General features: G+C 53.7%; 9 protein-coding genes and 2 pseudogenes across 9 annotated transcripts; 7 read left to right on the top strand and 4 right to left on the bottom strand.

Annotated features, from left to right (window-relative positions):
- Positions 1-390: 390 nt before the first annotated feature.
- SAPIO_CDS5763 (uncharacterized protein) lies at positions 391-1,010 on the top strand (the record flags this gene model as incomplete). The annotated part of the gene is made up of 4 exons (XM_016788024.1): positions 391-513; positions 617-719; positions 785-921; positions 993-1,010. The coding sequence occupies 4 exons, from the start codon at positions 391-393 to the stop codon at positions 1,008-1,010; spliced, it is 381 nt and encodes a 126-aa protein (XP_016642340.1).
- A 259-nt stretch (positions 1,011-1,269) lies between these two features.
- On the bottom strand, positions 1,270-2,022 carry SAPIO_CDS5762 (uncharacterized protein; the record flags this gene model as incomplete). Its single annotated transcript, XM_016788023.1, has 3 exons — positions 1,270-1,394; positions 1,511-1,829; positions 1,933-2,022. The coding sequence occupies 3 exons, from the start codon at positions 2,020-2,022 to the stop codon at positions 1,270-1,272; spliced, it is 534 nt and encodes a 177-aa protein (XP_016642339.1).
- Positions 2,023-2,812: 790 nt separating this feature from the next.
- Positions 2,813-3,530, top strand: SAPIO_CDS5761 (uncharacterized protein; the record flags this gene model as incomplete). The annotated part of the gene is made up of 3 exons (XM_016788022.1): positions 2,813-2,945; positions 3,200-3,269; positions 3,341-3,530. 3 exons carry the CDS (start codon positions 2,813-2,815, stop codon positions 3,528-3,530), a joined length of 393 nt encoding a protein of 130 aa, XP_016642338.1.
- Positions 3,531-4,810: 1,280 nt separating this feature from the next.
- Positions 4,811-7,675, top strand: SAPIO_CDS5760 (annotated as a pseudogene; the record flags this gene model as incomplete).
- A 389-nt stretch (positions 7,676-8,064) lies between these two features.
- SAPIO_CDS5759 (Uncharacterized protein) lies at positions 8,065-11,895 on the bottom strand (the record flags this gene model as incomplete). The annotated part of the gene is made up of 4 exons (XM_016788021.1): positions 8,065-8,165; positions 8,467-10,355; positions 10,429-10,765; positions 10,818-11,895. The coding sequence occupies 4 exons, from the start codon at positions 11,893-11,895 to the stop codon at positions 8,065-8,067; spliced, it is 3,405 nt and encodes a 1,134-aa protein (XP_016642337.1).
- An 875-nt stretch (positions 11,896-12,770) lies between these two features.
- Positions 12,771-14,675, top strand: SAPIO_CDS5758 (annotated as a pseudogene; the record flags this gene model as incomplete).
- Positions 14,676-15,269: 594 nt separating this feature from the next.
- Positions 15,270-16,769, bottom strand: SAPIO_CDS5757 (uncharacterized protein; the record flags this gene model as incomplete). The annotated part of the gene is made up of 2 exons (XM_016788020.1): positions 15,270-16,432; positions 16,499-16,769. The coding sequence occupies 2 exons, from the start codon at positions 16,767-16,769 to the stop codon at positions 15,270-15,272; spliced, it is 1,434 nt and encodes a 477-aa protein (XP_016642336.1).
- A 717-nt stretch (positions 16,770-17,486) lies between these two features.
- SAPIO_CDS5756 (uncharacterized protein) lies at positions 17,487-18,049 on the bottom strand (the record flags this gene model as incomplete). The annotated part of the gene is made up of 3 exons (XM_016788019.1): positions 17,487-17,572; positions 17,652-17,951; positions 18,031-18,049. 3 exons carry the CDS (start codon positions 18,047-18,049, stop codon positions 17,487-17,489), a joined length of 405 nt encoding a protein of 134 aa, XP_016642335.1.
- Positions 18,050-19,127: 1,078 nt separating this feature from the next.
- On the top strand, positions 19,128-20,076 carry SAPIO_CDS5755 (putative enoyl-CoA hydratase, mitochondrial; the record flags this gene model as incomplete). The annotated part of the gene is made up of 2 exons (XM_016788018.1): positions 19,128-19,266; positions 19,346-20,076. The coding sequence occupies 2 exons, from the start codon at positions 19,128-19,130 to the stop codon at positions 20,074-20,076; spliced, it is 870 nt and encodes a 289-aa protein (XP_016642334.1).
- An 804-nt stretch (positions 20,077-20,880) lies between these two features.
- On the top strand, positions 20,881-23,863 carry SAPIO_CDS5754 (uncharacterized protein; the record flags this gene model as incomplete). The annotated part of the gene is made up of 2 exons (XM_016788017.1): positions 20,881-20,931; positions 21,083-23,863. The coding sequence occupies 2 exons, from the start codon at positions 20,881-20,883 to the stop codon at positions 23,861-23,863; spliced, it is 2,832 nt and encodes a 943-aa protein (XP_016642333.1).
- A 539-nt stretch (positions 23,864-24,402) lies between these two features.
- SAPIO_CDS5753 (Cysteine synthase) lies at positions 24,403-25,604 on the top strand (the record flags this gene model as incomplete). The annotated part of the gene is made up of 2 exons (XM_016788016.1): positions 24,403-24,529; positions 24,607-25,604. 2 exons carry the CDS (start codon positions 24,403-24,405, stop codon positions 25,602-25,604), a joined length of 1,125 nt encoding a protein of 374 aa, XP_016642332.1.
- Between the last annotated feature and the right edge of the window lie 325 nt (positions 25,605-25,929).

Raw genomic sequence — 25,929 nt, 5'->3', positions numbered from 1 at the left:
TCAAAGGCTGAAGTGTATCCATTCAGCTCGGGGGATAGGGAAGGCTAGATTCCAATCCCGGTTTGCTATCGAGAGACGGTGAGGCCATCACGAAGAGCCAGCTGTGTAGTTTTGGTCTGAGAACTAAGTATTCTCTAGAAGATTATCTAGAATTTCCATCTGGTTCAAGACTAGTTCGTGGGGCTTGAAATGGACTCGTAGATGTATCAATTGATTGGAAAGGAGAATCCTGGACAATAACAGAGGGTTGACAAGATGTCGTCAGTTGAGGTCAGCGACGACTTGGCTTATATCAATGCAGTGCAACGGAGGCGGGGTAGATTTCTGGTCGCAAAATCTCAAACCACCCCACCAAACACTCCCTCCCGTCGTCACCTCGTGCGCAACACAATGGCCAAAGCGAAAGGAAACGACAAAAAGGCAGCCGCTTCCGCCAAGGGCAAGGGAGGAAAGGCTGACAAGGAAGAGAAACAGGTCAAGGGCGCGCAGTCGATCAATGTGCGCCACATCCTTGTACGTACATTACTTGCTTACGGCCAGCGTTAGCTGGGAAATAGATTCCTGCCCTACCGTCGATAACTCTCAAAAGACTATTTCCTCTCTAATTCGTATATAGTGTGAGAAGCATGGGAAGAAGGAAGAGGCCCTAGCAAAGCTGAGGGATGGTGCCAAGTTTGACGAAGTTGCGCGCGAGTTTTCGGAGGACAAGGCCAGGCAAGGTGAGTGGAGATCGCCAACAAGTACTTTACGGACTCGTTTCGGTTAACGGACTTGGGATTTTTAGGTGGCTCTCTTGGTTGGAAGACAAGGGGTAGCCTCGACCCAAAGTTTGAAGAGGTGGCCTTCGCTCTCGAAGCCAGTTCGACTGGTAACCCCAAGATTGGCGAGGCCAAGACCGGTTTTGGATACCACATTATCATGGTACGTGATCCCATGTCCTCCATGCACCAAAGCTCATCTCGTCTGAGAGGCCTACTAAACCTTCTCAACAGGTCGAGGGTAGGAAATGAACTGGTAGCTTTACAATCTTACACATTGAACGTCATCACGACATAGCTGTATCCCTAATGATAAAAAGAAATTGTTGCCCAACTTTTCATGTCCGTTTTTTATTCTTAGTCGGCCATCCATTCCGTGGAGTGATGCCGGCCGAGGATGCTAGAGTACAACCAAATTTTAAAAAGTTGTATCAGGATGGAAACCATCTTTTTTAGAATCTCCCATATCCTCCACTCTATACCCTAAGCCTTTGACGCCTGAAAACGCAATTTACTGCTCGGTCTGGAAGTAGTTGAGGAGGATGGATCGCTCCTGAGACTCCTCACCCCAATCCTTAACGACGACGCAAGAGCAGTTGACGACCTTGCGGGCGTTGCCCTCGCGGTCAAGGACACCTAGACATTGACTATTAGCACATAACATATTCCAGCAGGAAGAAACCCCAAACACGAAAATCTCCTCCCCAAAAGGAAAGCCAGGAAAATTCGAAAGGAGATGGGCCCAAACGTACAGAGGCCAGCCCACTCGCCGAGCTGCTTGCCATCGGGAACCTTGATGAGAGGGATCTTGTGCTCGGAGCAGAGAGCGATGATGAGCTTCTTGTACGCATCCTCCTCACAGGACTCGTTGAGCACACACATGTGCGCTTGGCGGCGGTCGAGGGCCTTGGAAGCCTCGCGGAGACCGCGGGCGAGACCGTCGTGCATGAGGGCGAGCTTCAAGACACCCTTGAGGGCGTCGAGAACGGACATCTGGCCCTTGGAGGCGGCATCGGCAGACACCTCAACCTCCTCGGAAACTTCGGGGGCGTTCTTCTCTTCTACGTCCGACTATAGGCACGGAAAAGCATTAGGTTAGTCCATTGTCCGAAAAATATACATCATATTTCCCCCCCCGCCCGTTGCTCTCAGTTGTTGCGCTCTCCTCCAAGACCTCGAAAGAGGACGTCTCCTCGCAGGAATCGATTGAGAGGGCCGATGGAACGTATTTGAAAATCGATTTCAAGGGGGAGTTTCTCACCATCTTGATGGGATTTGTTATTCAAGGGATCGGCCGTCCTCGAAGAGTAATTGTGATTTTGATGGAAAAGATATAGAGAGTGGTAGAAGTCGAGAAATTGGGGCGACGTGAAACCTGGACGGGTACAAAGTGGGAGGTAGAAGTTTTGTGTGTGCAGCCGCCCTTGTCCCTCTTTAGCACTTTGCACCTCATTGGATGGAGGGGCACCTTCCCACGAACTTAGGGCAATTTTTCGTGTGGGCACGGGCCACCCCACACCAGGGCTTGATTTGATGCTTGGTTTTGGTTGTGTGGTTTTTGTGCATGCATCAATTTTCCCCCACACCGAGAGAAAAGAGGTCCAATTTCTTCTCCCTTGATTTTTCCTATCTCCAACCATCGCCATTCACCAACAACTCCTCAACCACCAACCCGCTTCTCCCGAGGTATGTGACAATTAAACGTAGCAATGCCGACGACTCGATAGCGACTGGTCTTATGCCTTTCGCGATGGCGGAGGAGAGCAATCAGCAATATATTGCCTGTCCCCGAGCTCTTGGAATACAGAGTCTCGGGGTTTGGATTTTGATATCCTGAGAAAAAAGAAACACTTGGCAATGGCTTTAAACAGCCCTGATACGCTTCTCCTCTTCAGCACTGAGCGGCAGAAACCCTCCATAAGCTTGTTTGCTATCGAGGGTACTCTCCACGCTTCAGGCCATCGTAGGCTAACATTTTCGTTTTCTCTTCTGCGCAGATACCTCATTTCGCAAACCTTTAACGACTTGAGAATCTCCGTCTCAATACCGCAAAAATGGTTCTTACTTCCGTCCTCCACGATGCCCTCAACACCATCAACAACGGTGAGAAGGCCGGCAAGCGCCAGGTCATGATCCGACCTAGCTCCAAGGTCATCATCAAGTTCCTCCAGGTCATGCAGCGCCACGGTATGTCGACCATGTCTCTCTTTTTGCGTCTTGACTTTACGCTTGGAACTCTTGCACGGATACCCCTACCCCTTCCCCATTCGGCATGATAACTAGGGCAACGATCGGAATTCCTACGAACGAGCCCCTATAAGATGCCGATAGATTATATCCAGCAGAGTTTTATCTACAATATGCGTTTCTCGACTCTTTTCTCCTTGTGTTTTGCGACGTCGATGAGATTCTGCGACATGCATGCTAATCCATTGCTTTAGGCTACATTGGCGAGTTCGAGGAGGTCGATGACCACCGATCTGGCAAGATCGTTGTCCAGCTCAACGGCCGGTATGTTCTCGATGCTCTATACATACCGTCCCTAGTTCGTGACGGAGAGCATACTAACACGTGTGAAACAGCCTCAACAAGTGCGGTGTCATCTCTCCCCGCTTCAACGTCCGTCTCACCGAGCTCGAGAAGTGGGTTGTCAAGCTTCTCCCCGCCCGTCAGTTCGGTTATGTCATCCTCACCACCTCCGCCGGTATCATGGACCACGAGGAGGCCCGTAGGAAGCACGTCGCCGGCAAGATTATCGGCTTCTTCTACTAAGGGAATGATACCAAGGGATGGGGGCTTATGACGATTAAGAAAAAAAAAAAGGTGGATGGCATTATTTGGCGTTTGGGCATCATCTTCTGGCGCTTCTGGTGTCTAGCCACTTGAGTTTCCGGACTTGATACTACAATCAAGAAGCGAGCCTTCGTGAGCACTCTGGTTCAATTTACTCGGTTGATGTCCCACTGTGAATTCCGTATTTGGATTTGTGTGAAACTATGTAAGAGTCAGCACTGGCAACCTGTGACTCCGTGTTTGCAATCTCGAGGTGAGTGAGGCGTTTACAGTTAGATCCAACAGTGAAGGCGCTTAGTCCTTTGGCCTTCCAGTAGTCAGTGATATACCCTCCGATGCTAACTTGAGCAGTTCGTTGGTTTCGGGCTCGGTCTTCCTTCAATTTCTTATCGAGCCGGTGTTTGAGGTTTGACACATTCGCATGCCTCATTCATTAAACAAAAGCAACCAAAACTAATGGACTTTGGAATGAACTTGCCTCGACTGTTGCTATAGACTTATTTATATATGTTATAGAAAAGCACGGCAGCTGCCATCATGTCTATAGCCATCCTAGCCATGTTGTCAACTAAAAGGGAATATATCACAGCCATGCACTTCTACAGCATGCCCACTGTTCCCTAGGTTTCGTCATTGTTGGATGTCCTTCACTACTTACTAGCCATCTTCTTGTTCTCAGGCAAGAACCATAAAGAGCCTTGGAAGTTCCTTGATCCTACCCAACAGAAGGAAGGGATATGATTGAAGCACACGAGACCAGGCTGGCCTGGGATGCTGTCGTCACTAGATCCAGCAGATGGCTTGTCTGTTTCTCTGGAGGGCATTCGCGAGAGGGGGCAGGGGAATGGGAAAACTGGAAGAGGTAGCTGAGAATACGCAACTGGCTCACTATCGTCATGGAAACTCGAAACCTATTTCTCAACCATAAAAGGAGCGTTTCCTGACGCGTTTTCCCTTTTCTTCCCCAAACATCATTCGAGTCCTTCGACGCTTGACGCCTATGGTTTCTCGGAATCTAACCAAGTGTCCTGAGAATCGACACGTTTTTCCATCCTGCTTGTATCGCTCAGCAGCGTAACACTTATCAACTGCACCTAAACCGAGAGCTCTTCGCCTCTTTTGAATCGTCCTTGGAGCTCAGCGATTAAGCGATTAGGTCGTTCGGTGACGGAGTCACTTATCTGAGTACGAGCCCCCTTTCCAATAACGTGGCACCTTTCAAGCGTTCAAGAATCACGTCGCTAACGAAGATCAGCAAAATGGCTTCATGGGCCAACATCCCAAACGAACTCATCCTCCTTATCGTCGGTCACCTCACCGACCTGTCCGACATTGCGGCTTTCGCCCAAGCCAGCCACATGACATACGATCTTGCCAACCCTGCGCTTTACCGGCGCGCCAGATCGAGTCACCCGTATCTTCTCTGCTGGGCAAGTGACCTTAGAAGGGTTGGAACAGTCAGAAAGCTCCTGGCTGCTGGAGCAATCGCAGACAAATCGTGGATGGAAGGTGGTTATCCTGTTTTCTTAGAGTCGTTTGCGCTTCCCGGTGAGTTTGATGATTATTTTACGGCTCTCCATAATAGAATCGAGGGACCCGAAGTCCACCCATCGGAGCCCGGAGTAGAAGGGCTCGAGATCGAGATGTTTGAAGACAGCACCGATTCTACTGACGGCGGTGAAGATACTAATGGTACGAAGTTTGTACCATTCAAGCCGTCGAAATGGATGCTGGACGAACCGTTTTTCCCTTCCCTCCGTCTTGGCAAATTCCTGACTACCATAGGCGAAGTTCCGCCGCGCGAAACGCAAGGATCACGCCTGTGGTACCCGTTGCATCTCGCCGCCAGAGGCGGTCATATCGAAGTTGCGGAGCTTCTGCTGAGCCATGGCGCAGACATTGATAAGACTACCCAAAAGATCTGTGGGTGTAAGCGCACGATACTGGACCGCGAAGACCGACACGACAGGCTAGCATATGCACAGGAGGAATCCGACCGGAAGTTCCTAGAAAGCGGCGTCCTCGTCACGCCGTTACACATGGCCTTGTGTCACCGGCAGCAAGAAATGGCGATTCTGCTTCTCCAACGAGGCGCGGCGCATACTTTCGATCACCCCCGGTGGAAAGCCCACGTTCTCCACACCGCGGCGGCCTTCGGCTGTCTTGATGTGATCAGGTTTCTGCTTGAGGGCGATGACCCTCCTAACATTGATGTCCAAGATTCCCGGGGTCTGACGCCACTGTTCTACGCCTACTCGACCCGCCAACGAGCGACGATGCTCTGGTTGCTCCAGAAGGGGGCAGACGTGAACGTCCAGCTGGGAAACCGTATCACTCTCCTGCACCTCGCTTGCCTCGATGGCGCGTTTGCCATTGCGTGTCATCTCATCGACGCGGGTGCTGATGTCAACCGTCCTTGGCATTACACCATCTGTTATTTCTTAGGACAGCGGCGTCCTCTGGAGTTGTGCTGTGCTCTGCACCACACCAAATCCCGCCGAGCATATGCAGGAGGTAATGCTTTACTCCACGAGCGCAAGTTTGAGTCGCGCAGGCTCGAGCTTATGAAGAAGCTCCTGGATGCAGGGGCGAGTACGAGACCCATCAAACAGCTACCACCGTCCTTGTCTTTTCCGTCTTCGGAAATCTCCGCCGTAACGATTGCGGCATCTCATCACTCCATTCCCATGCTGGAGTTACTGGCTGCATCGGGCGTTGACATGTCGCGGGAGGGGTCCGCAATCCGCGAGGCGATCTACCCAACGTTTATGCAATGGACAGACATCACCGACCGTGACCCCTTGCCCACGCTGCGCTGGCTTGTGGCCCACGGCGTACCCGTGGACCCCGAATCAAACGTTATAGTGGACGCCTTGGTCTTTGTTTGTGCACTGCCGGAGGACTGCCCGTGGAGGGATGACGTTTTCGACTGGTTTCTTACTTACAACATCCCACCCGATTTCGAAATCATGGTCCGCAGCTGCAGTGGACGTTTCGAGCGCTTGCATAAAATGGACCCTATAAGCCAGTTCGATTCCCGGTCGACAACGCCGTTTCGGGAAGCCTTCCGCGCAAATAATTTCGCCATGTGCAAGGCCCTACTCAACAGCCAGCCTCGCCCGAGTCTGGTGGAGGCGTTCCGGCTTCTGGCCTCTTTGGCGACCCACTTCGGATCCCGTACGCACCTCTGGCAAAATCCCTACTCGGACCAGGAGGAACCTCATCGGGTGAATCGCGAACGGTTGGCGTTCCTCTTGGAGGCGGACGAGGAAGAAGCCATCAAGCACTCGCCAGCCACGTTTATGGCTCTCGTGGGCGCGACACAGCTACCCCCGACTGACCTCCTCCTTGAGGCCCCTCTCCCCACGAAGGCCGCTTTCCTGGAGAAGTTTCCCAGTGCATACCGCCGAGGTGCATTTGTGACGGAGCAGGTCAATAGGTTCTTCGATGTGCAGGATCAATACGATGCGACCAAAGCCCCTCGAGATTGGGACTCGGCCTTCCGCCTCGTCATGCTCATTCTCAGACGGAACTGGACTGCCGCCCGCTTCCTGCTCCAGCACGGCGCTGACGTCGGCTGGGCGCAGGAAAATGGAATGGAATACTTCCCCCCCGTACTGTCAGCGCTCGAACTGGCGCCGTCACCCAGTAGTATCGGCCGGGACACATACAACGTTCTCTTGGGACGCTGGGACGAGCGGGTTGGGCGACTCGACACCGACGTACGCGTCGCACTATTTCATGAAGCTTGCGGCGGACCGGTCGACATAACGCACTTCCTTGCCGACGACGAACTCGACGTCAACGCCGTCGACAGCAACGGAAACTCAGCCCTCCATCGTATGTTTGAGTATCACGAAAATGAATCGCGATCTCCTTCCGTGCGGGATTACCACGCGGGGCACAGACTTCTCCAGCTACTCAGAGCCGGCGCGGACCCCAGGGCGGTAAACAATGACGGCAAGAGTGTTTTGACGTATTTCAACAAGCGAGCCTGGATTTACTGGACGCTGCTGAGGTCTCTACGGCTGAGGTCGTTCGTCGAGGAGTTTATCGATGGCAAGAGAAGGATCGAGATCAGTTTTCGGCTAGACGGAGAGGAGGAGACGTTCGTTTATGAATGAGGGCAGCCTGTGTCCGGGACATGTACATCGTACTGTAACAACAACTTTGACGAATTGCCTCTACGGCACCCAGGGCGAGATTCCGGAGAGCACCTTTGTTGAGAAGGTGGATGCTTGAATTATGTTACGATTGAAACGAAATCGAAGTCGTCTTCGGATAACTTTAACTACCAGGCAGTCAGTCTCGGGGCGAGGGGGAAGTAAAATTAACCCTCCTGTATTATAATTTACGATGTAAGAGTTTGCACCGTTACTTGCGGCTGCAACTTGCAATGTGTGCTCAGAACTTTAAACGTACCTCAGTACTTGGACTGTGACACCAAACCTGGTACAGTGAAAGGCAAATTGGGTGAGCAATACCAGAACTGGCTCTTGGTCCGTATCTACTCTCATCCAAAGGTGCCTGGAGCCCATCTTCCTTCCTCTTCTTCCATCCCCGCCAGAGTCGGCGCTTTCGTGCCAGCCACGATCATGGCGCCGCAACCGGATGCTGCACAGCGTATTCTGGTTAGAGCGGATTTAGCTTCCAAAAGAGTACAGACGGCATTTAGCTAAAATGCACAGAGGTTTACGTTCGCTACTCTTGGCACATACATGGGCAACAAGCCATGTACAGACATCTCTACCACAAGCGAAAACCTGCCTTACTTGACTTCACCCTGTCTCCCAGGACTCTTCCAGGACTCTACATGACCCGACGGCTACTATATGGAATCACTGGGTCCATATCAACACACCGGTGCCAAGACTTCCCCTGCTAGCGGCGCGAACTGCGCAAACAAAACACGGACCACCTATACGACGGATCACCGCACTTTTCCCCCTCTCGGAGCACCACGCCCTAGCCAGGACTTCAGCACCCTTGCCTGTGGCGTTGATGACCATGACTTCGTCATCATCGGAGTCCTCGGCGGTATGGTCCTTCAGCCGTTCAATCGACCAGATGTTCTTTTGGAACCGCGGTAGCTCCCTTATGTGGACCTCGTGGGCCCCTTTGGGGCCAGGCCTGCAGGGCGGAGGGGTCACAAAGACCGGGTTGGTGAACAACTTATATGTGACAGCACTCTCGTTATTGTCCATTTTGAATGTAATGCTCGCCCGGTACTCAGTCTTGAGTTCCACGCCCAGATCGTCCAGCATGCCCTTAGCGACATTTTGCGCCACATTGATATCTAGCGCGAGCCTCTTCAGCCGTATAGATTCGATTTCGCAGGTGCCAACGTCCCTGACCGGTGGCTCCGGTACTACCCAGTTGCTCGGGTCCCTCATTTCGGCCAGGTACGACCCGACTTCCTCATTCGGCTGTATGCGTGTTGCTTCCTGCCGGGCGTATCTGCTCCCTATGTGGATGACGGCGTTGTCGGAGTCCGAGTTGCAGTCGGTCAGGGCAACGCGCCGGGTTTTGATGCGAATGTGTCGCGGCTTGTCCCCTTGAACGGGTGGGTCGAATTCGACCCGCGGGCACGGCCCAATCCACCCGCAGAGAGAGATGACGCCAGGCAAGCAGCCGAGCACGCGTCCGAGCACCGTTCTCACCCGCCAGTAGGATCGAGTTGGTAGCGATAGCCCACAGTCGTAATAGGGGGCTACGGCAACCTTGTTCACATCAATGCTGGGCGTGCAGAAGATCAACGCTGTCATTATCTTGAAGGAGAACCATTTCCCCGGAAGCATCGTTCCATATAGCCAGTCATGGAGGTTGATGTTGATGATTTCGCCGGCACGGAGATTGCTGTAGATGTCCTCGGCATAGTCGCGGACTTCGTTGATATAGGGCCATTTCATGCGTTCGGCAAAAACGAGGAGTCCCTCAACTTGCTGTTCGTGAATACTGGAATGGAACTCGGGTGTTTTCCCGACTATCTCCCAGTCTTCGTCTAGGAAGCTGGATTCTAGGCCATGTTGCTTCTCCTTGTCTGTTTCCGAGTTGATGGCCTTGACTGTCTCAGTGATCAATTTCTTAGCGCCAGCTAATCCTTGGTGCATTTGCGTCGTGGCGTCCTTGCCTGCGACTTGTAACGCTCGTTCGTAGGCCTTCTTGGCTCGTTTGCCGTGGCCTAACTTGAGCATGGCCATGCCCAGTCGAGACCACGCCTTGGCATATTTAGGGTCAAGCTGCGTCGCCACGTAGGCGTCTTCCTCCGCCTCTTCGTACTTTTCCAGTCCCAATAGGGCTGCTGATCTGTTGCAGCGATACACGGTATTGCCGAGATCGATTTTAATGGCTTCGGTATAGAGGTCCAAGGCCTTTTGAAACTCATTCTTCTTCAGTGCCTCGTTGCCCTTACTCTTGAAGTCTTCTGCCTTGGCCCTTTCTTCCGCGGTCTCTGGCCCTTTCACGCCATCAGTCAGCAACTTCTCGTCCTTGAGTACGATCTGGACGTGCTTCAGCCACAGCTCGGAGATGATGAGAGTTGCAAGGATCCGTTCCGTGAAGCCAGAATACGACATCCCTCCATCGAGGTGTTTCAGTCGTACCGCTAGCTCTCGTCCTATAATAATCTGCCGCAGGAAGTTCCAAAGCCCGATGCAATTTTCGTCTCCTGGGGTCGCCCATCGCAACCCCACGCTCGATGCGGTCGTAAAGTCGGCAAAGATGTCGGTGCGATTAAGTAGGCTGTACAGGTCGCCGACCCATCGGTTCCGGTCCTGTGCATACTTTGGCTCGTAGTATACGATGCTGTTAATTTTTTTTTTTTTTCTTTTTAGTTGACAAGCCTTGTCGTGGTAAAAACTGTAAAGTATCAACGTACCCTAAGGTCCCGACGAACTCTTTCAGGTCCAATTCCTCCTTCTCTGGGCTCCACCCGAACTTGCCCGGTTCCGTTTGCAGTTCATTTAACCTGCGCAGTAGTTTTCTAGCGGGCGCCTCGGGTAGTTTAGCGTAGCTGACCATTACTGTATGCTCCCTAGGCTTAGTTTTCTCGAAGTCCCAGCACTCCAACCCGTAGCCCTCCACCGTGACGGTGCCGGGATTGAGGTTCTCAAACTTGGCGTGGCTCTCGGGGTCGAGCAATGTATAGTCCTCATCATCAAGTGGCTCGTACTTGTCCTGAGACCGTTTCCTCATATATTTCTTCTTGTACATCTCTGCAGATTGTGTTAGCCGATAGCAAGCGAGGACAACGGCGCGTAGTCTTACCAAATGCTGTGTGCGTTGTCGATACAAAGCCCTTGTCCTGGTCGTCCCAATAGGATGAGAATGATGCATCTCGCTTATCGCCATCCCAATAAACATGTGCGGAAACGCGTGCGAGTCCAGGAGAAGGCCCAATGAGGCCAAGGGTCAGGGCGCCTACGCTCTTTCGCTCCACGTACAACTCAACTTCCTTAAGCCGTTTAGACAACTCATCTTCTTCCTCACCGCTTTGTCGGCCATCCAGCGGAACCTCCTCATCTACGTCCTCCTGTCCCTCCGCTACAACATTCTCGGCCGTCGCTTGGCTGCCGTTTTCGCTCCGTGTCTTTGAAAGCAATTCAGTCCTAGCGGATTCCGTTGCGCCAAGTGCCTCGAGTCGCAGGCTCGCACATTCCGAAAGTGGTTCATGCTCCCCGGCCGTAGCCTCCTGCAGCAGCTGCAGCTCCCGCACCTGGAGAGCCGTGTTAATATCGCTCTTCATGGCCTCGGCTGCCCTCAGCTGCGCTTCTGGGAACAGACTCTCGAGACCGTCGTTAAAGCCACGTAGCTCAGCGACGAGCACCTCGAACTTTTTGCGGTCGCGCACCGCCCATACCGTCTTGCGCACCAAGGGCGTCTCGCGCTGTCGTTCCCGCGCTATACGGCGTAGATTATCGTAGGCGCGCTTGAAAACCCCGTCTAGGATCCTCTGGCTCTGCGACAGCGGCAAGTCTTGACTTTCGCCTCCAGTCAGGGCTGGGCTCGCTGGTTGTAAGCCGTAGTAGCCCTGCAACCTGTCCGTATTCTCAAACACGTGTTGAATACAGCCCAATAGACGGAGTGTTGTGCTGCGTACTTCTTCACGGTAAAGCCGCGCGTCTGGATTAGATCCAGGCTCTCCGCTGGGTCTTCCGGTCCGTATATTGCCGAGACCTACTGCGTCACCCCAGCAAATCAGGCGGACGCGCTCAACCGCAAGCTTGACATTCAGGAGCTCGAATTCCATCCCATATTGGCGCGTCGAGTCGACAACCTCGTAAACTTGAACGCAGGATTGCCATAGGGTGGCAACACCGACGACAAGTCCAGCAACATCAGTCATGATAATAGTCCACCCAGTTATCTGGCGATGTGTTGCTTGGTGATGGAGTCTCGAAGCATCGCACTGGAATCATTGTGAACTGCACTGGCGGTAGACATGGAGCATCGAGTAGTTTATTATCTTTTTCTTTCGAAGGGCGCCTTGCAGCACAGCCACCACAAGGCGCCTCTGTCGTTTCCGACATGGAGTTGGGGTGGGTGGCAGCGCAGGATAAGACGGTGTCATTCAGCGCCGACTGCACCAAGCAGTCTGGCCAGGCGGATGTGTACGCATCCTTCAAATCTGAGCGATTACCTGTGTACTTCGTAGGCATGGACCGTATAGGTTCTGGTGGTGCATAACATCAATATTCGAAGTGGAAGAAAACAGTTAAGATAACCAGAACATACTGTGTGCAGTATGTCCGTGCGTTGTGTGTCCAGCGTGACTCTGTACCTTAGTACTTCGTAGTTCCCATCTCCACATCCCGCTATATAATCACCTGCCACCAGCTTTTGACAGCTGCTCATACTAACCGTTGTCTGGCCAACACGGATCCTTCTTAGGCCCATGATAAGGGACCAGCTCAAGTCTTGGTTCAAGGTCTGATGGCGGTCTTGGTGCGCGAATCTAGAATTATCTTGCAAACTTACTGAGGATGTGCCGTTAAACAGATCTCGGCATATCGAATTTCGTTTGGCATAGTTCCTCAAGAATCCACATGAATGAGAAACACAGGTGCGTTGAACTATGCGCCAGTGTTGACATCAGTCGTTCCATCGCAACAGAGCACAGCACGACATTCCGCAATCCCTGAACAGTGAGGGACAAGCACGAGTGGCGTTAACTTACGGGAGGGAGAAGCTGAAATTTTCTGTATTATCACCCCTTTCATCATGTTGGCGCCTAGATTATTACCTCGCCGCGGGCTCGGCGTGACTCTGGCATTGTTTGTGTTTATACTTTTCGCCACATACCAAATCCTCGAAATCCCCGCGACATCGCTGGGGTATTCCCAACCTGATATCCTAATTGATAGGAGAGAAAAGGAACAGACGCCATTACAGGATCCACCAAAACCGGAAGGGCAGCAAGAGGAGACCGCTGCTGAGGAGAGCCGTGGAGACGGGACCGAACGGGCCGACGAGACAGACATCTCCCACGCTTGGGATGATAAGCACACGGATGATGTTATTGCAGATTCAAAGCTTCACCCAATTCTACAACTCGCAAAACAAGCCGACAATGAAAGAGAGGGGATCCTGTCCAGGCAATCTACAAACATCGAGGATGCCGTTGCCGAATACCGAAGGAGATACAAAATTGCTCCGCCGCCTAACTTCGATAAATGGTACGAGTTCGCCAAGGAGAGGAATGTCGTCCTCATTGACGAGTTCGACACGATTCACGAGATGCTCGCGCCCTTTTGGGGCTTGAAACCGGCGACCATCCGAAAGAGGGCGACCGAGGCACTGGGTTATAGCAACCATCTCATGGGCATTTTGATTCGCGACCACCAGGTGGTCCTTCAGCAGGGTGGCAAGGCGTGGGAGAGAAAGGCCCTTGGGCAGATGCTGAGCAACATTACGCAGTATTTGCCGGACATGGATCTTGCGTTTAATGAGTTTGATGAGCCGCGGGTGGTGTTGCAGCATGACGACCTTTCTAGACTGGTCGCTAAGGGGAGGGACGTCAGTATGGCGGCTGCGGCGGCGAACCAGAAGCTCTCTAATAGTTTTACCAAGGACATAAAGGGGCTCGGTAACGGAAAGTCCATTCGGGAGGTGTCTAATAGCCGTTTCGTGAATGTAGGGAGGCAATCTGCATGGGCCATATCTCGCATGAACTGCCCACCAGATAGCCCTGCACGCTCCCTCGAGGACGGCGAAGACGACTTGGTGGACGATACGAAAGGCTACTGCACCGAAGGCGAGCTTTGTTTCATTTCCAACATGACGGCCTTTACCAATATCTGCTCGAGTCCATCCTTCCGGACCAACTACGGTTTCTTCGACAGACCCAACGCTTTCAGCGTCACGCACGACCTCGTCCCCATCTTCTCCCAATCCAAGCTGTCCACATACTCCGACATCCTCTTCCCCTCCCATTGGTACTGGGCCAACAAAGTCCCGTACAACGAATCCTCCGACATCCCCTGGTCCTCGAAGCGCGACGAGCTCTACTGGCGCGGCTCCACAACCGGAGGGTTCAGCCGCTGGGGTGGCTGGCGCCATCACCACCGCCAACACTTCGTCCAAACCCTCAACGACGCTTCAGCCGAATCCCTCATCCTCACCACACCCCAAACCAACGAATCCACAACAACCGAACTCCCCTTCCTCGCCGAAAAGCAACCTCTCGAAACTCACGCCCATCTCTTCAACGTCACCTTCTCCCACATCGGCCAATGCGACCCAGGCGACTGCTCCGCCCAACGCCACGCCTTCACGCTCGCACCCTACGCCGCCCAGCACGACGCCTGGGCCTCCAAGTTCCTCCTCGACCTCGACGGCAACGCCTTCTCCGGGCGGTTTCAGGCCTTTTTGAGGAGCCGTAGCCTCGTGTTCAAGTTTGCTCTGTTTAGGGAGTGGACGACCGGGAGTTGGCTCGGTGCTTGGAGGGATTATGTGCCCCTTTCGCTGGGCGGTGGGGAGTGGGTTGAGGCTGTGAGGTATTTGGCTGAGGAGGAGGAGGGGAGGCCGGTTGCTGAAGCGATGGCGGAGGGGAGTAGGGAGTGGGCGGGGAGGGCATTGAGGAGGGAGGATATGGAGGCTTGGTTCTTTAGGTTGTTGCTTGAGTGAGTTTTCCCCTTTTACGTTTCCTCGTCTCTTTTTGGGTTTATGTTTCTTCTTGGAAACCTCCCATGGTTTTTCTGACGCTGTTATCTACGGCTTGCTAACCTGGACTGAGGCAGATATGGGAGAGTCATTGATGATAATAGGGAGAACATTGGTTTTACCCTGTGAGAGCGAGTGTATATATGGCATCTTGGATGATTTTAGATACCCTAGCTTGTAGGAGATGATTGATGACGTGCATATTGGGATTGGCATTTCGCATTGGAGTTCGGGCTTTTTTCTTCTTTTCTGGTATATAGGAGGAAGCTAGACAGAATATCCCCTTCTGATATTACCATCGCATTGAAAAAGGAAACTTTCGCATCAAACTTGCAGCCTGATTATCACTTATTGTCATTGAACTTGGAGTATTGGAGGGTTGTATCTACGTAGTTGCACACCTGGTCAGTAAATGACCTTTTTGATCATCGGGTATCCCATAACCTCGATACTAAACGTTCCTCGCATCATTACATGCGGCCACTTCCCATTTCCCTCATCCCCCTTCAAACCATCACCGTCAAGGCACCTCGTCACTCCTCTTGCCAAGCTACCTCATCACTCGTCTTCATCACCTTCTGCGTCCTCTTCATCAGAATGCGATCCTCCATTCCTCACAGGCGATGAATTATCCCTGCGCCGCTCGCCATCCGCGCCACCATTCGTTTTCTCGGCGCCATTCGCCCTCTCCTGCTCGCCGTCCTCCTCCTCTTCATCCCAGCCATGAGGGTGCTCCTTGTACTTAAGCGCGTGCTCCCTAAGCTCATCGCTAGGATCCTCAACGGTAACCTCGAGCTGGTCCACCACCGTCTGGCCATCGTCCGCCTCGAGACCCCTAGTAAGGTCGATTCGCTTCTGTCTCTGAGGTCGAATGGTGGAGCGTTGCATCACGGGGTAGTACCAAGCCGCCTTCTGTCCCTCGATATCTCCGTCGCTGTAGCCAATGATAAGTTCGTGGCTGTACTTGGTCTTGTGGTCGAGTTCAGTCTCCTTGACCGTCTCGTACGCACGCAACCGGTCGAATTGGAAGCAAGGGCCAGATTCGCCCTGTGCCGTGTAAAGCTCCTCTTCACCATTCTCTGGATTGTCAATGTCGAACTTGGCCCTGAACCGCTGGGCGTCCTCGGCCGTCTTCGTTAGGTAGTAGTCGTAGTTCGTGCAAGGCGCCGGCTTCGAGTGGTTAGTAGGGTCACGCTCCCACATCTCCATCGCCTCCGCATAAGCCGCATCCTCGGCAGGAGTCCGATCGCAAGGCTTGAACAAGCCACTAAGGAGACGCGTATCGTAAGAAGTGCCGCTGTGCACGGGCGCATTGAGGAATTTGACTGTGACGTAGGCGCCAGCATCGGGGAACGAGTCCAAGTCGGGAAGAATGGGGAAGACGTCGACAACCTTCGCGTTCTTCTTCAAAGGGTGCTTCAGCTTGCTGGGGTCGTTGAGATACTTCTCAGCCACCTCGAATCCGTGATCGATCTTTCGACGAATGTTAGCGGGCGAATCGTCAGGTTCAGGCGCGGGACGCTTCTCGGGGCGGCGAAGGTTGTCTTTGTTGATAAGGGCGCCGGCTCCAGAACGGCGGATCGTGGAAGAGATGTATTCGGTTCGGCGAAGGAAGGAGACGGGCTGGTCGCCAGTTTTCGAGCGGGAGAGGGATGCGAGGGGACGGAGGAGTGCTTTGTCATGAGGGTGGACGGAAGGGGTTTCATTCGGTGCTTGGATCGCTAAAGGGGAAATTTGTTAGAGACGCGATTGGGATAATCCATGGTTAGGTGCAGGTAGATACATACAGCTCTCGTCGCCATCAAAAATGCCAGGCATGCCGACGAGGTCCAAGGGCATACCCAATTCGGCATCCGCCTCGATATTTAAGGGCTGCTCGCGGACCAGCCGCGACGCGAAGCCCGGCGTGGTGTACTGTCCACTCGAGAGGCCAGTGTTCGGGATCTCAAGAAGCTTCGGCGGGATCGAAGGCGGAGGGAGGGCGTTGGAATAGCGAATCCTCGCGATGAAGTCTTGGTGGATAACCCGGCCACCGCCGGACGATGAAGATTTGCTCATTGCGTCGAATTTGGATGGAATTATCCCTCTTGGATCTGAAGTCAGTTGCAAGAAGGGATGTGGATGTGAGGGGGGGGATTGGAGTGCTGCAGTGGGTTTCAGCACGAAGTTGGGACGAAGTCGCGGCTGGGGGCGTGATGGAAGAAAATGTGACTAGGGTCTAGCGCGAGGCTGAGATTTGCAGAAGGTACGAACCTGCCAGGGGAGCACTGGTCGCCGCTTCCAATTGCGCACAGTTCCACTGACTCTCAGCACGGAGCGAACTCCACCTCGAACGAGAATCGAGAAGTTGTGATCAGTTGCATGTGGAATATTGTTCCAATAATTCCTAAAATACCGAGTTGGTAATTCTGAGATTTTATGAAGCTTCCGGGTTATCTGTTCCCGAGTCTGTACCCGGCAAACGTTCAATAGCTAAGCGCCTGCCAAGGAGTCGCCAGTGATGACGCGAAACTTCATAGCAAGAATGAACTTTCGAATATTCATTAAAAAAGCTCTATAATTCTGTCCAAGCCATACATCAGTGTTTTTACAAGGCCCACCCAGTAACCAGGGTTTTCACATCGCCGGCCTCCAAGTCGTAACATTATTCCAGCCAGAGTTGATGGCTGTGCCCCGCTCCCAACCCAACTGCCATTTTCACCGAAACCTTGGTACGTGTCTGAGTAGTGATACTCGGATCGCGGAAGAAAGAAGGAAAAAATTTTTGCTGTGTCCTTAGTTGCTGTTCTTGACATAGCTCTTCTTTCCGAAGGAGAAGGGAACGTAGCGGTACTTGATCATGTGCTGAATCTGCCTCCTCACTACAACACCAACACGTGTTAGCACAAATCCCAGCAGGCTGCAGGACAAAGGACGAGGGGACTAGGGGGTAGAACTGACTCGTCAAGACGAAGAGAATGATCCAGTACATGACAAGGACAGGCCAGAAAACTGGCACATTGAAAATTTCGAACCAACTGCACAAGAAGGCAATGCCGATGGCGCGGGTAGCCCAGTACCAGAACTTGAACTCGGGAAGGCGGCGGATGAAGGGCTTGAATTCGTCATCGGCTTTGGTGGGGAGACCGCCCGCGGCGCCATCCTCCATGTCTTGGTCTAAGGCATCGTTCGAAGGGTCAAATTTGGGTTGCAAGAAGGCTAGGAAGAGGTTGAGAAGGTAGATTCCGAGAGCGTAGGCCACTGCGATTCACATGTTAGAAATGATTGTTATCGGGGCTCGTCACTTTTGGCAGCCCTGGAGACGCAGGATTTGAAAAACCAGGGCTCGAGGTGTTCATACCGATGTACCAGCCTTGCGCAACAAAAATCCGGATGAAAAAGAGCACGAGGAAGGTTGCCGTTCCTACCCATCGATATAAGACGAAAGGTGTTGACTGATCGAGGAGAGCTTGGTATCTCTGCTCACGAAAGTTAGCGACACGCCCCCGGGATGCCCGGATATGTATCTCCTAGATAAACTTGCCCTCTGAAGATTGGAGGTGTGTGTAGAGACAGCCTCAAAAGGTGTCTGTTCCGGCTCAATCGAGTTCATCTTGAGGTGGAAAAAAAGGTCTGGGGACGCGAAGACGATGCGGACAGGCTGGCGCGAAGCGTAAGGGCCAAATAAGAGAGTTCCGTGTCAAGTGGCGGAGGATCGGTGCAGATCTCGAGATAAAAGTATTGTAGATTGATTAATTCCTTGACGGAGACTTGCAAGGGTCTAATAGAGAGAGCTCCGTTCCTCAACTCTGCGAAAAAGAACTATCGCGAATTTGATTGAAAGGGGGAAACTATACGTGCCTAGGGGGAAGAGGCGATTTCTAGCTACTTCGTACAATTAAAATTCAGCCACGTAAGTTTGCGACACAGCACTAAACAGGCAGGAAGCGTCTTCCCAGGGGGGGCTGAGGTTTTGCTGCAATTGAACCTATTGTGCCTGCAATGTGTCAAGGCAGAGTGGAGACTTTAGTCATAAGTGGGGCCTCCTTGTGCCTTAACTTTGAACTCTGCCTTGGACTCCCACAGATGCTGACAGCTGTTCGCTCGGCGCTGTAGCCCCCAATCTGAACCGAGGTGACCCGGGACAACATGGAGCGGGAGCTGGTTAGTAATGCCGACCGAAAGCCGATAGTTTCCAGCTCTCCAATAGTTCTTTCATGATGTCTGCAGCTTGCCAACTTGGAATTGGAAAGATTTGGTCTTGGAAGTAATCGCAATCTGCATTGATGCTACTTGGTTATAAGTGCGTCTCCTGCTGAAGCAATTGCCCTCATTAAACGCCTACCTGCCTCGCATTTCCATCTTGAAGTGATCTCTCTATCACTTGAAGCTCTCTCCAACCCCTCCCCCAGTTCCACAATAGCTCTATCAGCCAAGATGAACACTGCCAGGTGCTTGAGGCCAATTGCCTCGCGATTCCAGCCCACCACTCTTCCCCGTGTGGTGCGCCGCTTTTCTTCCAACACCGCCTACGAGTATATCCAGGTTTCTAAGCCGAAGCCCGGTGTCAGCCAAGGTATATAGCTCCCCTCGTCCCCATGTAACGATCTGCCCAGAGTCATATATCAGTGCTTAACAGTGCAAATTTACAACAGTCACTCTTAACCGCCCCAAGGCCCTCAATGCCCTATGCACGCCGCTCATCAAGGAGCTGAACCAAGCCCTTACTGAACTCAATGCGTCGGATGACACCTCCGTCATCATTCTTACTGGCTCCGAGCGCGCCTTCGCCGCTGGCGCTGATATCAAGGAGATGGCCCCCCTCACCTTCTCCAAGGCCTATACCGAGTCCTTCATCGAGTCGTGGTCTCTCCTCACCACCCAGGTCAAGAAGCCCATCATCGCCGCTGTCTCGGGCCACGCCCTCGGTGGCGGATGCGAGCTCGCTATGATGTCTGACCTCATCTACTGTACCGAGAAGGCTAACTTTGGTCAGCCCGAGGTCAAGCTCGGCACCATCCCCGGTGCCGGCGGCAGCCAGCGTCTGACTAGGGCCGTTGGCAAGTCCAAGGCCATGGAGATCATCCTTACTGGGAAGTCCTTCTCTGGTGTCGAGGCTGCCCAGTGGGGTGTTGCGGCGAGGGCGTTCCCCACGTACGAGGCGCTCATGGAGGAGACTCTCAAGACGGCTGAGACCATTGCCGGATACTCTCGAGTTGCCGTCCAGGCGTGCAAGGAGGTCGTCAACAAGAGCCAGGACCTACCTCTCAGGGATGGTGTCGAGTACGAGAGGAGGGTGTTCCACTCTCTGTTCGGAAGTGAGGATCAGAAGGTCGGCATGAAGGCTTTTGCGGATAAGAAGAAGCCCGAGTGGACTCATTCGTAAAGCTGGGGATGGGGGTAGGAGTGCCACGTTGACAATACTGTGTTGATATTGTACAATAGAATAGTACAATAGTATACGGCTTCTTTGGCTATCCTACATGTGCTCGCATTTCTAGAATTTCGGTCTTGCCAGTAGAGTGATGAAAACGTAATTGAGGCCGCCCAAGACGACGGCAACGAGCCCTTGGCTTTGAACGCCCGATATAGCGAACTTGTCTATGCTCCAAGGTCAAGAGAGGGTGGGCTTACAACTCATAAGAAGGGTGTTCCTTGCCAAGTGCATTGGCCCAGGGCTGCTGGCAGCCACCTATCATCGAAATCAATGCGAGTCGGGCATCCTTCCATTTGTACATGGAGAAATCCGCCTTAGTTGGGCACTGAGATGCTTAGAGTCTTGCCACATCAGTCATTTCGCAGAAATTAAAATGCATATGGCTGTCTCGCCCGACTCGCGTGCCTTTCTCTGCACGTCTTACAAGTTGGCTAAAATAGTCTGGTTTGGTAGCCATGGGGCATCGGGTTGGTTCAAGTGTGCCTGACTCGAGGGGATCAGGTCCTTGCATCAAATGGCTGCACCGTTACAGAGGTATTACAATAAATGAGCCTATCCGCCACGGTTACTTCCCGCCATTTTGCGGGGTTTAGCTCTGAACCCCAATTATTTCCCCCCTTTGACCCATTCACATCCACCGCGTACAATACTCGTCGTGGGATTGATGGAACCGACCCCGATTTAAGCTCTAACTCTATCGCCATTCTTCCCGGGCTAGAGAGGTCCCCTGGGAGGGGCACGTAATTACTACAGATGGATATTCCGAGACCAGGTCTCGACCTCGAGAAGGAACTCACTTGCTCGGTAAGCTGATCGTCCCGTCGATCCTATGCCCGCCCGTGTTCATTTCCCCAAGTTTCCATCCTTCCCCTGGTGCACCCTGCGACCGGGGTTGGGGTTCCATCCCCACCTCTAAATCCGAAGCTGTCTAACTCAACGATACCTCCCTCTCTAGATCTGCACCGAGCTTCTATATCAACCTCTTACTCTTCTCGACTGCCTGCACACCTTTTGCGGTGCCTGTCTCAAGGACTGGTTCAGCTTCCAAGCCGCCTCCGCCCAAGATGCGCCGACCCCTCCCGCCCCGGGCACCCCCATCTTCACCTGCCCCTCATGTCGCTCCGGCGTGCGGGACACGAGGCATAATGCCACCATCGCCACGTTGCTCGATCTATACTTGAAGGCGAACCCGGAGAAAGATCGCACCGATGCCGAAAAGGAGGAGATTGCGAGCAAGTTTAAGCGGGGGCAGGAGGTGTTGCCCAAGATTAACGTGGAGAAGTCGCCGGAACAACTGAGGGCTGAAGAGGAGGATCGTAGGCTGATGGAGGAGGTGCGGGCCATGAGCTTAAGGGAGGTGGGTGTTGAGTCTTCGCTGGCACCTACTTCGAGGAGAAGGAGGGGCGAGAGCAGGGACGCAAGCCAAGACAGTCGCACGAGGCGGGCGCGTGAGAGCTCTGCGAGGCCACGGGGTGAGGAGGGGGGAGGACGGACCAGGAGCAGGCATCCTCCCGATAGTAGTAGGCCGTCGGAGGAACGGAGACGTCGACGAAGCGAGTCGACACGACGGCCCGATGAGACGACGGCAGCGGCGGTGGAGGCGAGGACGCGGCAGATTGAGCATCAGTCCTCAATCCGGTCGCTCATCGGCTCTACGAACATGAGTGAGCGGGATATCGAGCGCGAGATTGAAGAATTTGCTCGTCAGATCCAGGAGGAGGGGATTCTTGACGGACTGGACCTTGATAATATCGACCTCGAGAGGGATGATGAGTTGAGTCGGAGGATCACGGAGGCATACAGGAGGCGGCAGAGGGAAAGAGCAAGGCAGCAAGAATCTGCTAGGGAGTCTGGTCGGGAGTCTGGTCGGGAGTCTGGTCGGGAGTCTGGTAGGGAATCTGGTAGGGAATCGACCCGGACCAACCCCGTCGCGACTGACCCGCCCCCGGAGCCGAACCCGCTGGACGCACAACGTCCCCGAGAAGGTGATAGCGGAGCCGGCCGGCGACGGAACTCGGCAGGGGCGAGGATGCATTCCGAAGACCGTAGCCGGACGCAGCAAGGCTCTCACCACCTGGGGGTTCAAGAGGAGCCTCGACATCGCCGGAGGACGGCCAGTTCTTCGCGTACCTCCACAGCCCCAGTCAACCCTAGCCCGATAATTGCTCCGACTGCTACTCGATCGCAAACCGATCTCAGAAGTCATACGCGCCCCGCGAATGTCGCCAATCCGAGGGCTGTACTTACTGAGAGTCGGGGCTCGAGCTCACCTGTCACCGTGCAGAGCCCAGCAGAAGGATCTCACTTGTCTTTTGCGAGCAGAGTACCTCTTCAAAACAAGACCGGCGTTGGGCCTCCAGAGCTACCTAGCCCCACTCGCATGCAGAGACCTCGCCGACCTACCGAACTCTCGCTCGCGAATCGCTCTACTCACAGCAGCCCTCTCGACAGCCCGAACTCCCCAGCCCCCCAACGACCCCCACTCGTATTTGTAGAACCGGCAATCAGCTGCTCGCGGTGCAACAAACAAAACATCGAGTACAGCGTTCACTATAATTGCGGGATTTGCGCGGGTGGGAACTGGAATATTTGTCTGGATTGCTACCGAGCCGGCAGGGGCTGTCAGCACTGGTTCGGGTTCGGCTATGTTGCCCTTGCGAAGTGGGAGAAGGCACGCGCGGCAAACCCTAGCATTGAGCCATTCCACATCCTCAGGGCAAGCCGTTACCTTCCACCTATGATACGCCCTGTCAGGGGAGACGACGGGTGGCTACGTACACCGGAGGACCCGATGGAAAGATTACAGAGCGGGACGTTTTGTGACAAGTGCTTGGCATGGTCCAACGGCTGCTACTGGAGGTGCGATACCTGCAACGACGGTGACTGGGGCTTCTGCAACAACTGCGTCAACCAGGGCCGCTGCTGCTCACATCTACTCCTACCATATGTCTATCAACCACCCTCGACGCACAACACGCCGCCCGCAAGCCCTCGACCTCCGAAGCTCCCGCACAACACGGCTATCTTCACCGGGTCCTCTGCCACGAACCTGAGCAGCTTCCAGTCCCTGACGTTTATGACGAAGTGCGATATCTGCCAGGACCAGATCCCCCCAACGCAGAGCCGATACCACTGCTTCGAATGCGTGAGTTCTGTGGATCCGGATACGCAGCCAGGCGACTACGATGTTTGCGTATCCTGCTACACGGACCTCGTCAGCCGGCGGCGGATTAGCCCCGAAAACGGTCCGAGGGGGTGGAGAAGGTGCTTGGCCGGTCACAGGATGGTCATGATGGCGTTCCAAGAGAGCACAGTGGGACAGCGGAGATATATTGTGCGCGATCTCGTCGGCGGACGCCGGCTCCGGACCAACCCTGTCGAGGGAACCTCGGCGCTGGTTTCCTGGTGTTGGCCGCAAGGCGACCAGAAGCTGGGACGGCTGGTTACGACGGACGTGGCCGCCACGGCACCGGCTGTCCCCGAGGGAGATGGCGCTCTGCCAGAGGGGGTCGTGCGCGTCCAGACCTTCCCGCCAGATGGAGGACTGGGGCTAGTAGCCAGGGCAAGATGGGGTTGGCTTCCAATACACCGGCAACGGGGAGAGGACGAGTTGTATTTCCCACGGAATGCGGAGATTCGCGAAGTTGAGGAGGTTAATGACGAGTGGTACGTTGGGTCTTATATGGGCGATGTGGGCCTATTTCCTGCGCCATACGTGCGGCTCTTCTCGACATGAAGCTGGGGTGATGGAATATCATGATGACGATTCAAGAATAACTTGTATGATTTCTATCTCTGCATAGCCATGCGTAACGTTGGAAAGGGCATTTTCAATATTTTGGAACCTAGTAACCGAAGAGTAAATATTACATGGCCTACGAAATCGAGCTTGAGCCCTGGAGACAGGGAGACAAGGGTGCATGTGAGGCATTGGGGCGGTTTCCCGAAATGTCTTAGCGGCCGATGACGAGATCGAGAGCGCCGGAATAGCGGCTTTTTCTGACCCCACCGGCTCCCGACATTTATTGATTACATTGAACAATTCAAACCTTGAAAGCTGTGGTGTTTCCTCCCGCGATCCCGACAAGCCCGAGGAAACTTCCTCTCTTCTACACCTCACACATTTGTTTTTCCTCTCCAGTGTCGGTCAATTGGGTCCAAGGGAATCTAGGTTGTTCCCCATCTCTCCTCACTTCCCCCCCCTCGAGCCACCTTTTTCTTCTTCCTTTCCCAACCTCCGACATCGCTTCATCCGCCATGTCTCAATTTCCAATCATGCTCCGACAAGGTGTTCTGCGGAGGGGCGTCCGTATGTTCGCGACGGCCGTTGCTCCGCGCGAGCCCAGCGCGCATACGATCGCCGTGTCGAAGGCGCAGGGTATTTCCAATAACCTGACTGAAGGTAACAACACACGCTCTCTGACCTTGACACTCGTGGTGGTACGACCTCGCTAACCTCCCAATCCAAACTCCCAACAGCCATCGGAAACACGCCCCTCATCCGCCTCACCCACCTCTCTAACGAAACCGGCTGCAATATCCTCGGCAAGGCCGAGTTCATGAACCCCGGCGGCTCGATCAAAGACCGCGCAGCCCTCTACGTAGTCCTCGATGCCGAAGAGCGCGGCCTCCTGCGCCCGGGCGGCACCGTCGTCGAAGGCACGGCGGGAAACACGGGCATCGGCCTCGCCCACGTGTGCCGATCGCGGGGTTACAAGCTCGTCATCTACATGCCCAACACGCAGTCCCAGGGCAAGATTGATCTACTGCGACTCCTCGGCGCTGAGGTCTACCCCGTGCCCGCCGTGGCCTTCGAGAACCCGGAGAACTACAACCACCAGGCGAGGAGGCACGCTGAGGCTCTCGACAACGCCGTGTGGACGAACCAGTTCGATAATATTGCGAACAGGAGGGCGCACATCGAGACTACGGGCCCCGAGATCTGGACGCAGACCGAGGGCAAGGTCGATGCGTTTACTTGCTCGACTGGCACGGCGGGTACGTTTGCAGGTGTTACGCGCTATCTGAAGACCGTTTCGGACGGGAGAGTCAAGGCCATCCTCGCCGATCCCCCCGGCAGCGTGCTCTACTCGTACATCACATCGGGGGGCAAGCTCACCGAGCGCTCTGGGTCTTCCATCACCGAGGGTATCGGCCAGGGTCGCGTGACGGATAACTTGAAGCAGGACATCGACCTCGTCGACGGCGCGGTGAGCATCAGCGACGCGAAGAGCATCAACATGGTCTATAGGTGTCTAGATGAGGAGGGTCTCTATCTCGGCGCGAGCTCGGCGCTCAACGTCGTCGCCGCTAAGGAAGTTGCCGAGAAATTGGGCAAGGGAAGTACCGTTGTGACGGTGCTTGCTGATGGTGCCTACAGGTACGCCGATAGGCTGTTCTCGAGGAAGTGGTTGGAGAGCAAGAACCTTTTGGGTGCGATTCCTAAGCATCTTGAGAAGTATATTGTACTACCTTAGAGAGAGAGGGACATTGAGGTCTCTTGTTGTGTCGTATTTCTGGTTAACCTGCTGTCGTCATATACGTATATATATATACCAATACAGCATTTTTGTACATCTTTCCTTTCTTGAATTATTTTTCAGAAACGAGAACTGCTTGCGGTTGTAAATAAAAAGACACGCGTAGATCGATTTGTAGATATACATGTTTAATTGTTTTGAACCTATATCTTTTACATCTCCTGAGCTGATGCCCATGATTTTTTTTGGTTTCCCTCTATTATACACGAATCTGCAGTATACATCCCTTCTCGTCCACGCGAAGAGAAAGATCTCCCTAGCC

The sequence above is a fragment of the Scedosporium apiospermum genome (assembly GCF_000732125.1).
Source record: "Scedosporium apiospermum strain IHEM 14462 chromosome Unknown SEQ_SAPIO_0099, whole genome shotgun sequence".
In the NCBI taxonomy this organism is placed as follows: Eukaryota; Fungi; Ascomycota; class Sordariomycetes; order Microascales; family Microascaceae; genus Scedosporium; species Scedosporium apiospermum.
This window is presented reverse-complemented; position numbering and strand designations above follow the sequence as displayed.